Source organism: Cyrtonyx montezumae, unplaced genomic scaffold (genome assembly GCF_038088225.1).
Source record: "Cyrtonyx montezumae isolate F1298 unplaced genomic scaffold, pur_monq_1.0 scaffold_8, whole genome shotgun sequence".
Lineage (NCBI taxonomy): Eukaryota > Metazoa > Chordata > Aves > Galliformes > Odontophoridae > Cyrtonyx > Cyrtonyx montezumae.
In genome coordinates this window covers 110447576-110461478 of record NW_027072089.1, presented here as the reverse complement: position 1 = coordinate 110461478, position 13903 = coordinate 110447576, and the positions used below count along the sequence as shown (strand labels likewise).

General features: G+C 40.5%; 1 protein-coding gene across 1 annotated transcript in view; it reads left to right on the top strand.

Annotated features, from left to right (window-relative positions):
* CHN2 (chimerin 2) overlaps positions 1-13903 on the top strand; it is a 156951-nt gene that overhangs the window by 85048 nt on the left and 58000 nt on the right. Inside the window, exons 4-6 of the mRNA XM_065752490.1 lie at positions 2474-2505; positions 5474-5587; positions 7484-7769. Of these exons, the coding sequence (XP_065608562.1) occupies positions 2474-2505; positions 5474-5587; positions 7484-7769 (432 nt within the window). The remainder of the gene's footprint in view (positions 1-2473; positions 2506-5473; positions 5588-7483; positions 7770-13903) is intronic.

Genomic DNA, 13903 nt, shown 5'->3' with positions numbered 1-13903 from the left:
ATAAATTTGTTGAAACAGGGGTTTCTGCTTTATGGAGGAGGAGAGGGAAAGAGGATCTGATAGGCCTTGTGTGGATTCTCAGAAGAGCAAATCTTTTAACTTGTGAACTGCAGGAAAAAGGGAAATCACAGTGTGCAGGGCATTCCTGTTGGTTGCTTGTTAAATGATAAAAGTGTCACAGACAAATTTGGATTTTTGCATGAAAGGTGTTGTGAGAGGCATTCAAAATGTGTCTCCATTTGCTGAAAGGGATATTAACAGTTTGCTTTTATCCTTTTGCTATATTTTTTATATTTCTGGGGAAGTTGTGCTTGCAGGCAATTTTGATGGCAGGTTCCAGTACTGCTAACCCACCTCTTCATCTTTCTGAGGTACACTGAAAGCATTGGGCTATATTCTGTGTATAGAATCAAGAGAAAGGCAGATCTCTTTTGTTTGTTTGTTTGTTTGTTTTGCTTTAAATAAGCAGATTCTGAATCCAAGATGAAAATGACACTTCACCTTCTGTGAAGGTTTTATTTGGCTTTCTATGGGAGTGAAACTTTGTCTGCATGTTGCTTGTCACCTTTTTTTCTACAGTGGGGAGGATTGCATGTGGTGGTCTCATATAAACCTAACCCAGCCTCTGATAACCATTTTTTATTTAAGTTCCCAACTAAAAATATATTTTGGAGGGTCATTAAGGTCCATGGGGATGACAGGTCCAAGATGAAAAAGCCAAATCATGCTTCTGAAGATGAAGATTCACATTGCTGGAAGAGATGGTGGATGCCCTGTCTCTGGAGTCATTCAAGGTCAGGCTGGACAGGGCTCTGAGCACCTGACATAGCTGTAGGTGTCCCTGCTCACTTCAGGACAGTGGGACTAGATTGATCTTAGAGGTCCTTTCCAACTCAAACGGTTTTGTGTTTCTGTGAACATACCACATTCTCTCTTTGAGGTAACACAGCTTTTTCCCAAGGTCTTTTAATGAGAATAGGGCTAGGCTGGTTTCAATAGTGATTTCTTCTAATTTCATTGTGATGTGGATGACTTTTATACAAAGCCAGAATACTCCTTTCAAATTTCCAATGGTCATATGAGAAGTGAACTAAGAATATTAAAAAAAGAAATTCAATTCATATACTGTTATTTCTGAGTTGCCCTATTTGCACACAGAAACACATCACCTGCACTTGGCAGTTCTCTGATTTTGGTCTTTCTTCTCTTCTGTGTTTCCCTTTTGCTTTTAATCCTACCCCTCAAAGCTTGGATCAGGGTATTATTCCTGGTCAGAAGTTTCAAGGGTATGATACTGTAATTGTCCGAGTTGTGCTGGGAATGAAACATCAAGCTGCAAAAGAAGCATAGTCAGGACTTGATTGAACTCCCATAGGACTTCCATTGAAGATTCTTATTATCTTCTACAGACTTTAGTTCATTTTGCACTGCATTGGAGCCTTAGTGACTGCAGGGTACAAAGGCAGCTGCTTCAATTTAGTGCATGCTGTACAGATTATCGAATCAAAATCAGTGACACACGTTTGTTATTTAGAAGGACCTCCATCAGTTTAAAGTTTTTGTATGAGTGAAATAATGAGATTTAATCAAAACAAGAACGTGCGTGTGGATGACCCGGGGTCTGCAATTGAGGGTGTCAGGACGAATTGCGGATTAGTCGGGTGGGTCTCAGAGCAGGGTGAACGCTGAGGGAGCCGTGCCCTCTGCCGGCTGCACGCCGGGCCATGCATCACCTGCAGAGCAATTCCAGGAAGAAGTTCAGCGAGCAAGGCCAAAGAAGTAAGGGGCTAACAAGGCTGCGGGTTGCTTTCAGAGAAATTACCAAATATTGGAGCGTGAGGAATGAATGCAAGCATCAGGCTGCCCCACATTTCTGTATGGGAACACTGCATTCCTACAACTTGGTTCAAAGGTCTGTGGAATAATTGGGAGTCCTTCCAGCAAACTCAGTGTACTTTGGATCAGGCCCACATGTTATTGAGAATTCAAGGAATTTAAGACTTCATCACAAAACAGAAACCTTGTTTTTCCCAAGAATATTATTATTATTATTATTTAATCTTAGGTTATTTGCCATGTATAGACAAAAAAAAATGTTTATCGGAAGATAAGGAGTGTATAACAGAAATGGTCTTATTTTGTAGTAACTATTGTAACTATTAGCCTCACAAAAATGCTAATACATCTCCTTCATGCAATGATCAGATTTTATGCAATTTTATGTAGTTCTGTTTTTTTTTTCAACCTCTGATAGGTGCTATTCTTCTACAAACCCATCAGGAAAACCATCGCTTCTCATTTTAATTTCCTTTTCTGAGTCAACTTGTTCTGCTCACAGCTTTGAATCTGCACAATTTCAGCACTTTGATGGACACAGTAGTCTTCATTAATAATCAAACATGATTTATTTTTATGTTTCTTATTTAAAACGGAGTGTTTGAAACTTTTTTTTTCCCTTTCTTTCCAATTCTAGGTGGAGAACAGACCAAAGTATTATGGAAGAGAGTAAGTATCATTCTCTTTGCAATAACTGTTAGGTGTAGCTGTAAGGTGTAGTTCTAGAATTAAAAACAACAACAACAACAACAAAGCAACAACAACAAAAAACGAGCAGAGTTCTGACAAATGTTTTCTTTAACCTTTTGCTCCAACTGGAAGCTAAGTATCTTCAATGCCTAATATTGTATCGATGTTACAGTTCAGTATTGCTGCTCACGTTCTATGCCACTGTTGGAGCCTGTAGGTTTATTTTTGGGGAAAAAAAATATTGTCTGGTGTGTTTTTTACTTCTAATCCTTGTTGTTGTTTGAATCTGCCAGTGGCCTTGTGATGCACAGCTGGCCTCCATCCCTACCTTTTTCAGGGTGTCCTAATGCTTCCTCCTCCCTAACACTCTCACCTGGTTATGGAAGTGTGCACACCTGTTGCTGTGTGTCAGTGTACTGCTGGCCTTGGTAAAGTTACAAGGTCTAGAATAGCCCAAGTGTTCATGCATTTTTGTAGTAAGGAAAATAAGGGACCACTAAAGCAGAGCATAATTTACTCAAGGTCAACAGCTTTTCTGCCTGTCAGTAGCTTCAACAGTTGCAAGGAATTTCGAGCATGTAAAGCTGAAAGGCTGAAGCCATTCCGGCTGCTGCCTCAGTCTCTGGTTCAGCACCTCTTGCTGCACTAGCATTTGGCCTTTACTGGAGTAATCTGCTGAGGCTTAGCATCTTATCACTGGCTAAACTGCTGAGATCCCAGTTCTTATTTTCTGCCATCCCAGACACATCTATGTTTAATGATCCTTTTCTGCTATTGAGAAGCTCAAGAGCCAGCAGCTTGCCCCTAATTACCGAGTTTCATTTTTTTTAACACTGTCTTTGACAGTATGGAATTTAGATCTAGCCATGGGAGCACAAGAGAGTTGAAGACAGCATCCAGCTAAGCAAGCCATCACACTGTCTCAAGCAAGACTTGTAAAACCATTGCAACAACCTTTCACCCATGCAGTGCATGCTAGTTGGCATCCCATGGGTGTGAGTGGGGCTGGCAGAACTGCTGGAAGTTACTTCGGGGACATCACATCCATTCTTACCACTCAAAGATTTCAGAACCACTGGGGAGACAGCCCTGTGCCAGTAATTGACTCAGTACTCAATAGTACTTAGAAAGAGGATCAGGACCTCCTAGGTAAACAAATAGAAAATATGAAATTATGTTACTGTATAAATCCATAGGGTGGCTGCATTTTAAGCAGTGCAGGTGGTTGTGGTCCCTCTCTCCCCATTCCTTCTCCTTTTATTTAGAGTGTAGAACAAATGAAACGCAGAACAAAATGATGGACTGCAATATATAGAAGATAAACAGCCCTTCCACAGTGAATGCCCAGTAGGGGAGGTCACAGTGTCCCTCTCAGGTTCATTACCATGGGATGCTGAGGAGGCCAAAAGCATAGTGATATCAGGTTTTCCAAGTGTGATTCTCTGATTCAAGAAGGGTAAGATCACAGATGGATGGACAGGGATGTGAAGTGAAAGAAGCATTTCACTGCTTCCTGTATTCTTTCCATGAGCATTGATTGTCTACTGCTGTCACAGACAGGAGGCTGAGTCCAGGTAATCTTGCACTGTGCACAACTGGTTTTATGCCCATACATATATGTACAGAAAACATACATGAGAAATGCGTGGATTACCCAATGCTTAACAACCATGGTTAAAGAAATTTCACAGAAATGTCTCAGTAGTTTCATATATTGAGTATCAGGAGAGTTTGTCTTTTTTCTAATATCTACACTAGAGCTTGCTTTATTTTATAATAAGCTTCTGGTGGTGAATAGCCTGTGCTCATTTTTTTAACTAGGCATACAAATTGCAATGAGTTTAGTGGTAAAAACATGCTTAAATTGTGTCATCTAGGGTATGCTTGTTTTAATTTGGATGCAGCAGGAAATGACTGTGTCCCCAGCAGTACAAAAAGAAATTATGAATCAGTTTACATCTTTTTGCATATAAATTTACTATGTTAAGATCACTGAAATCTAATATTTCCAGCATATATTAGTTGTGAGAAGACAAGAGAATAGAACAACAATTGCATTTGCATCCAGCATGTTTTCCTTCTCTTCCACTACCATGCCAGAGGCAGTGTTAGAAATATGCCACTTCATATGTATTGTCAGAAAAGAGAAGATACTTCAGGTCAGTACATTTTGGTGCCATTTTTCAGAGACAGTGGCAAAAATAGAAACTTTCAAAGCCTCCGAGGAGACCTTTGGAAATTTATCAGCTAGCAATATGTCTGTAGGAGTTAAGACTCAAACTGCTGTAAAGACTTTGTACTTACAGAAGGATCACAACTAAATATTGATTATTGTAAGGTTAATTGTGCATCGTCAGGCCTCTTTCTTTCATAAAATACAATGGGAAAAGAATCACAGAAGTACTGCTTTTTTTCCAACACGGAATGAGGAACTTGACTGAAATAAACAATGTTTTTCTTAAAAATGTGAAATGTCTTCTACTTAAGTGTATACAGAGAAGAATTCTGAGTGATTGTTGTCATTTTTCTTTTCAGTTTCAGCTACAAATTTAAGGAAGTAGCATTAAAATCTAAAGCAAACTAGTAATAAGAATGATCTCTTATTTTGAAATTATCTCCATTTAAAATAAAAATATTGCCATTATTGCCCATTTTTCCATTCTGTTCCTGCAAAGCTTCTATAGACCAAATAAGAGAAGCATTGACTGGTAGAGGAGAAAAATTTTAAAAATGTGATGTATTTATGGGGAAAAGATTTTAGGGGGAAATTAGGCTGTTGATCACTCTTCCCTCCTCACTTGCCAGGTCCTTGCACAGATGTGAGGTGGTGGTGTGTCCCGCTGCATTTGCAGTCTCATTTCAGAAGCTTTTCAGTGGTTTCTGGAGTAGAGCAGGGAAACATTTCTGACTAGGTTGTTCTGAAAGTTGCCTCAATATCTTCCCTTAGGTTCCATGGGATCATTTCTCGGGAGCAAGCAGATGAGATACTTGCTGGTGTAGAAGGAGCGTATATTCTGAGGGAAAGCCAGCGGCAACCTGGATGCTACACACTTGCTCTCAGGTAAATGCTGTTTTAAAAGGGACTTAACAGTTCAGCTGTGTAGATGCTTAAAGGAGGAGGTGTTGTCAGTCTGTCTGAGGGATGTCTGCCCCCATCAGTACTTAAAACACTGCATTATGTTGGGGTGGCTTTGCACCCTCTTGACAGCAACATGACTATTGCAGCACCACAGTTAACTATGTCTGTGTGCTAGCACTTGGATAGGAGATCACTTTATTACTTTCAGAAGCAACTGTTTTCAACATCTTTGCTACCTAGAGTTGAGTGTTGCAGTGGATTAAACATGCAACTTCTACTTGAAAACTGTACAGTGTGGAGGTGAGGACAAAGGATGAATGTCCCAAAAGAAGACTCGTCTAGGTTGTTCTCTGAGCTCTGTCAACCAACCAAGACCAGCAACAGAAGGTGATATTTAAAGAATCAGACCCAGGGGAATCATGAGGTTCAGCAACAGATCAGAGGTCAGTTTTCTTCCCCCAAGTGAAATTCAAGCTTACTGTAGAATACAATGTGAAGCATGGGAAGCTTAGCGGAGAAAGACCGTTGTATGCCTGAACTCAAAATTCAGTGAGATCGCAAACTACAGCCTTACTGCCCATCATAGGTGCCCTTCCTTGAAGATATAGCTGCTCCTGTCTTAGCTGTGCCATCCAAAACCTTTCCAAGTGAAGAACCAGATATTCTACTGGATTTGACAGAACAAGCACCTTGGCAGTATGTTACAATGCATATAACATTATTCCTTCTGTGGGACATGCACAAAACAGAAGTCCTCATTTTTACCCACCTGCTAGTAAGTCAGTAGCAAAACTGCTTTAAGGAATTTTCCCAAGTAGCTGTGAAACAGTGCTGAAATCCTTCTGAGAATTCATATTGATGTGCAGATGGTAGAGTTGGAAAGATGGTGAGTCATGCCAATTACAAAGTGTTGTAAATTGAAAGCAACTTTTGTCAGCTGAAAAAGAACAAATGTAATTTCTTAAGGTTTTACAGAGAGATTTAAAAATAAAGAATAAAAAGAGCTACCAAAGGATGGAGATTATGGCAAATTCCCTGCTGTTATGACACAACTGCATGATTTCTAAAGCCATCTAGATAACTATATGTAGACTCAAAAAATAAATTTGATTATAAATTGAGAATTCATGTGAAAAGGTTGGGTAAAAAAAATAAGAGACTTACACCATTTGATTTGAATGCACTAGGAAGTATACAAAATGTATACATTTTGTACAACATGGGACCACTTAACCCAGTGTCACATCACTGAATCAAGAGCAGAACTCCAATTTGGTGTGATAGCAGAATATTCTGCTGCAGCACTTCACTTTTTCATTTGTTAAAAAAAAAAAAAAAAAAATGAAGTTTACACCTGCCATGAATTTACACATAGTTTACACCTCCCTGAATTAGGAGCTCAGTCCCCTGGCTTCCTACCAGAGCGTGATCTTTGGGTTTGAGTTGCTTGCTTAAAGTGCCCTTCTCTTCAGTGGCCATAAATACGGCCATGATTGTTAAAATTCTACAGTTTCTGGACCTGAGAAACATTTCAGGACAGACCAGCGCCCAACACAATTATGCATCCCACGTAAGGTCATGTTGGTGGCAACATGCCTTTCTCTTGGCTTTTATAGGCCCTTCAGAATTTATATTGAACCCACATATATCTGATTCATGTGGCTTGTATCCTACTCCAAGGGGTTAGTTAGGTTTGGGTTTGCATTTGAGTTGGGGCATCACAGAGATGAATTTGCACCGTGTGCATGTTCCATATGCAGTCAGACACATTGTCTTGTTAGCAAAATTATCTCTGAGTGTTTTGACAGTGTGAATGCCCTCTGATATTCTTCCTTCTGTCTTTTTGTCCTCTCCTTCCTTTTCTTCTGGTATATGCAGATTTGGCAATCAGACCTTAAACTACAGGTTGTTCTATGATGGGAAGCACTTCGTTGGGGAGAAAAGGTTCGAATCGATCCATGATCTGGTAACAGATGGCTTGATAACGTTGTATATAGAAACAAAGGCTTCTGAGTATATTTCCAAAATGACAACAAATCCCATCTACGAACACATTGGATACGCCACTTTGCTTAGAGAGAAGGTGTCCCGGAGGCTGAGCAGAACGAAAAATGAGTCGAGAAAAGCAAGTTTTACAAGTGAAGAAAATACCCCGGTTGAGAAGGTAGGTATTCAGTTTAAAATACCAGACGTTCTATTAAGTCCTAGGAAAAAAAGCTTTTTGTCCAAAGACTTTTTTAATGTTTTCCTATGCTTCATCAAATATTGCCATCCTGCTGAAATGTTTATATCTTTGATCCAAACTAATATTGTTTGGAATTTATGATGAAAGCTTTATAACAAGTACCAAATGCAAATATTTTAATTGTGTTAATATATTGACATGCACTGATTTGCTGCATCTAGAATTATTCACAAGTTACATTTCTTTGGCCGTGTATACTCAAGCATATTCCACAGTAGGTCTCTGATTATGAAACTGGTTCCCTGCTTTTCACCATAACTCAAGTTTGTTCTTTCCATTCACAGTGCAAAACTCCTCTCTTCTGCCAAGGCCTTGGTGGATGGGTCTGAAACTGGGGTGTTGTGTAGTTTCCTTTTCCTCTTTTCACTTTTCTCATTTGAGTGGGCTTTTCTTGATCTCCTCCTCTCATGTGCTCATATCCCATAGCATTGTAAGGACTGGGGGTAATATTATAGTAAGTTGAGAATCTTGTGCAGTTAGCAGCCAGCTGAAAATGTAAAATTAGAAATTCTTTTACACATGAGAAGTAGTCTTGTACATAGTGACATGTGGATATTTTCATTTACCAGGTGGTAAGGCAGTAAGAACTGCCAAAGAAAACTTTTTTTGAGGCAGATGTTTGTGGTGAATCGATTTTCTGACATATGTAAGCATATTTCTGTTGTTTGACTGGTGCTCTTTATGCTCGTGCATAAGAGCTAGCTGAGAACTAGAGCTAGATTATATCTGAGAAGTAAGGAGTGAACTTGCTGCTATATATTAGTATTGAGCACGAATGAAAGTCTCCTTTTTTGTGTGTAATGTGTATCCTCATTACTCTAGGACATTTCTAGGGTAATTATTATCTGTTGGGTTCACATGTCAGCACAGACTGATAATACACTGTCTTGGATTTGATGATAATTGCTCTGGTAACTGACCTGACTTGTAAACCTCTGTAAGAAATTTATTCTGTTAATAATGACATTTTTTAGGAAAGGCATACTGCCACAGGGAAGTCCTTTGGAGAATGCCACAGCAACAAGTCCTCTGCTGAAATTTTATTTCAAAATGAGTCCACTGTTGATTATAGGTTTGGGATTCAGTTGGATGGTTCTGCAGTAGGTGAGGGGACTGGATGCCATATGAAAACAGGTTTTGTGCTTGTTTGGTTGATTCCTGCAGTTGTTTGCTGGTTGGTTGTGAATGCCACAACAGGTGCAAGAAGTTGAACTTTGTCTTTTTAGATGACTGTAAAGCAATTGTGAAAGTTGAATGTCATGATATGAAATTTTTGTACAGGGAAAAGCGAAAGTATTCAAAATTTTCTTATTTTTATTTCAATTTTTGCAGTGGAATCCAAGTGATCTTTTGTATAATACAGTGCTCTCAAAGACTTCAGAGGGAAATTGTAGTAGCTGATATTTCATAACTGAATTTCTTTTTGCTTGGGATCAGATGTCATTTTTCTGGCTAGGCAGTTTAGGGTAAGAACTGTAAAAACGCTTTTAAAACAATAATACAGTGCCTGTTGCTGAAAGAGCCCCTGCACTCACTCCTTCACCACCTCCTTTTTGTTGCCATACGGTTTTATGCAGCTACACAGTAGGTGACACTAGAAAGCTCCAGATTTAAAGTAACTTGGACATAGGGTGAATTTTCAGCCGGATCTGCCACTCGATCCACCTCACATGAGCAGAAATGCAGTACAAAAGAGAGGGCAAGACTTTTATCTGATGACAGCTCAAAAAAAAAAAAAATAGATAATAGTAGCTTAAAATGACTGGAGAGCAGTATTATTTCCAGGTACCTGTGCTTGAAAATGTCACATTGGACCTGATGCAACTTCCCCTGCTGATGACAGTGGAAATGCACCTCAGGATCTCATTAGTAGTTGGATTAAGTCTTTTCTTGTACTTCAGCTGAACAAAATTCAAGTGTTTAAAATATTAGTTACCTTGGAGGTAATCTGTGGTGCAAAAGGGTTCATATCCTGCAAAGTGCTCATCTAGATTTCTGAGCGGGTGGGCAGCAGCAGCCTGCAAGATAGCTCTGTCGTGTAAAAATAGCTGGCATCAGCTGAGCCATTGCCTTGCTGGCAACTATTCCTGCCATCTTCCCACTGAGGGAAAGCAGCAGAAGGAGGAATAGCAGCTGTTTCTAACATACTTTCCTTGCCAGAAAGAGTAGAAGCCATCACAATGAGAAGAAGAGCGGGGCTAGGTAGGCAGGGTGAGCACTATGATTCACTGGTAATTAAGACTTCTTCACTGGTACCTGTAGTTTTCCATATTCTCATGCAAATCCGTGCAAGAAAATGCTCCTTTTATCTGAATTACTAGCTAATGAAACAGTCACAGAAGTCTGTGCAGTTTCTATTGTGGTCACTTTTGATCTTTTGCTTTATTTGTTCCCATTGGAAGCTCATGGGGGTTTGGAGAGCAGGTGAAAATGCTGGGTCTGTTGTTCCCATTTCTTCTTCATAGTAATCTCGGATAATGCAGAGACTGGGCTATGTGAAATATTGAGTACTGGTCAGGAATAGCACACAGAGACAGAGAAACTAAAGGGAAATTAATGGTTGTTTTTACACAAACTGTAGATGCCTTCCAAAATTAAAAAAAAAAAAAGCTTGTAGATGTGGTAGATCACTGTTAGTTGTATCAGATGTTTTTCTTGTAGTTGCCACATGCTGGACAGCATTTAGACAAAAGGCATGTTTTGCACACGCATCAAAGCCTTCATCCTCACCAACTGCTGCAGTGAAATTCAGTTCACTGGAAGTAAGTGTATGAATATTCAGCCTGACATATTTCTGCAGAGTACATTTGTTGCTGCATGTGTGAAAACATAATTGAATTCTTTGTAAGCTGTGTTTTCTCAGCCCACTTGAACAGGTAGAAGGTAATTTCTCAGTAATTGAAACAGTTGATTTGAAAGTGCTGCCTGGAGTATTTTGTATGTTTCCTAAATGATGGTGGGAGGCCTTATGTGTAGGACCGAAGCTTCCATTATTTCTCAGAAGGCAGAGAGGAGAATTTAGCACTCTGAGGTTAAGCATCAGTGCTTCTGTTCCAGATTAGGCTTTTTACATGTGAAGTTCTCTTCTATACTGAAACCGATTGCAGAGTGTGAAACTGCAGCTGAAGGCATTCCTCTCGTGAGCAGATTTGTTCCAGCACTCGGTGAATCGGTCCATCCTGCCATGTCCCATGTTGACAGCAGAATTACTGAATGCCTCAGTCATTGCTGAGCTGCACTCCCTGGTGGGGAGGTCAGAGGAAGGTTGCCACCGAGGCACAACCATCAGGGGAAGCGAGCGGCTGAATGAAATGTCGTGGTGCTGCCTGGGGTACCTGTCTGCTCCCATAATTATCATCTCTTGGAGGCTGTAATTAGTGGAGCTGTGCCTGCTCCAGAGGGGAGGCTGTGATGCATGGGCCAGATTAAGCTGTTGTTGTACAGACCTTTCTACCCAACCTCTTTTGTAATAGGCTTTAGGAAGATGTTTATGTTTTCAGATACCTAACACTGACGTCTCTCCAGAAGTTATTTCTGTAGAACTTGTGGCACTGTTTTTGTAGACATCAATCCAATATTTCAGTCTGAATTGTTTGAAAGATGTTTAATGTAAAAGGAGCCACGATGGCTTTTAGAAATAAAGTGTTACAGGAGAGCAGCGTGCTGCATATACTTCCTTAAGTGTAGGCAATTGTCATTTTAACATGATCCAATTTTAAGGAGGATTCTGGATCGGGAAACAGTTTTTGTGTGAAGAACTCTGGGACCCTGAATATTGCCTGGATAGGACTGGACTGAAGCCTGGGCAGGCTGTGATCACTGCTTTGTGCTCCAGTTGTATGGGGCAAATCAGCACATGAAGCTGCAGGGCAGATAAGGACCCAGTGCTATGAAAGCAGAAGTGTAGCTTGCAGTGAGCAATTAATCCTTGTGTAGGAGAGAAAAAAATTCAGTAGTCACTTTGTAAAATCCGTCATTTCCGAAGCGTTTATCGGTAGCACATATCATGTTATCAGGAAACTGATGCCATTACTGCGACAGCCATCCTCATATCTCTGGCAAGGAGAGAAAAATTCTTTCACTGTAATCCTACACTGGCAAGTGTAATTTGGGAAAATATATTGGAAGGTTTGAAATGATGGAAGGAGATGAAAACTGGAGTTCCAGGACCATTCTAGGCTGAAAACAAAGCCATCCTGGCTGCTCAGTTTGGGCTGCCCTGTAGCTTCTCAGGTACTCATGGGGATGGGTTATGAGAACAGGATGCTTGAGTTCCAGAAAATCTTTGGCAGCAACTGAGCTGGAAATATTTGCAAAAGGAATGATATCTATCTGAGGGAGAAGAAACGGCTGGTAAACACAATGAAAAATTGAGGAAGGTTTTGTCAGTGCCAGGTCCTGGCAAAACTCCTGTCCTGTTCTCTTTAAGGAGCACCTAGCTCAGTCAGCTCAAGTGTTCCAGTTATATATGAAATATGAGCGTGCTTGGACCCTGCTCTGCTTTCTGGCTGCAAGCATGTGCCAGGAGCAGGAATAGGCCAGCAAGGATGATGGTCTAGGAAGGACAGTGTAGCATTTTGAGCTAAAGCAAGGGAGCTGCATGTGGAGACTTCTCTTAGCGCAGTACAGTGCAGACAGCTGTGTGTGGCTTCTTGGCATGGTAACCTCACAGTCAGCTGTGCTGGAGCTCTTATTTATTGGACATCTATGCGCAAAGGACCGAGCCCATCATTAATGCTGTGCCTAGAACTAAGGAACTGGAAAGATAAGCATATTACAGTGTCTGGAAGGTTGTAGATTTCCTCAACAGAAAACTCCACACAAATAATAGACAGATAAGAAAGCTATTCCTGTTAAGGCAAAGGTGACAGGAAAGGAAGAATAACTTTGCTAGAAGTAAAGTTGTTATTACTGTCCTCATTAGCCATGCTGTTCACACTGTTTCCCACAGAATGAATTGCAGGACTTCCAGGAAAGACTGTTTTCTAATATCCTTTAATTGGAGATGTAATCTGGTTATGGAACTAAATTTTGTTAAGAGAACTATAGCTTTTTTTACATCAAGCCTACACAGGAGACAGCCAATTTTAGGAGAATCTCTGGTTTGGTTCAGTTTTTATAGGTATTTACACTTCTCCATTTTTATTCATACCACATCCCTTTTTGAAGACCTTTCAGTCCCATCCTACCTCTCTGTCTTTTGTCTCTTCCCTGAATTTTCTCCAGGTGCTGCTGTTAGCCAGTGATAAAGAAATCTTTTAAGACTTTAATTTATTCATTATTCTTTCCAATCTGCAGCTCCTCCAAACCTCTGATGATCCCATTACAGGTTACCAGCTGGTGTTAACCCTCTGCTGGGATGTCCCCTCAGATGTTGAGCACTGCCTTTCAGGTGAGGGCTGCAGAGTACAGTGATGTCCTGGCAGCGAAGCAGGGAGTTAAGGGGATAGTGAGCAGAAACATCTGTTCCTGCAGGCTCTGGGCTAGAACTGTGCTGGTAGTCTGACCCAGTGTGTTTTAACATTGCTTAGAGAGCAAATTGAAGTGCTCACTGCTACAGGGACATTAACGCCCCACCACCTGCTTGTATTAGGGGTTAAAGTCTCACTCCTGCATGCATATCCACCCAGTTCATATGAGATTTTCCACAGAGGGACTGATTTTGCATGGAAGGTGCTCAGACCCCACACTGATAAGCAGCAGCTTAAAGCCTGAATGGAGGGTGGACTTCATCTGCAGATCCTGCTAAGACTTAACAGTGATAAAAGTGCCAGATACCTTTTGCTGCAAGAAGCAACAGGCTTACGCATCAAAATGACTTTAGGAGTAGTTAATTCCTTTCATCCATCACTTCAGCCTGAGCAGCAGCTCTGCACACAGGCTACCCATATGAGTACAGAATTGTGATGTGCTCTGGCACAAGTACTCCACTACATACACCACTGTCTTCTTTAAATAACTGTTAGCATTTAGTATTGATTTAACCCAGCGTACTCTTTGGTGTTCTACTACAGCAAAGGGGAGCTTATATAAGTATATTAGATCTGACAGTA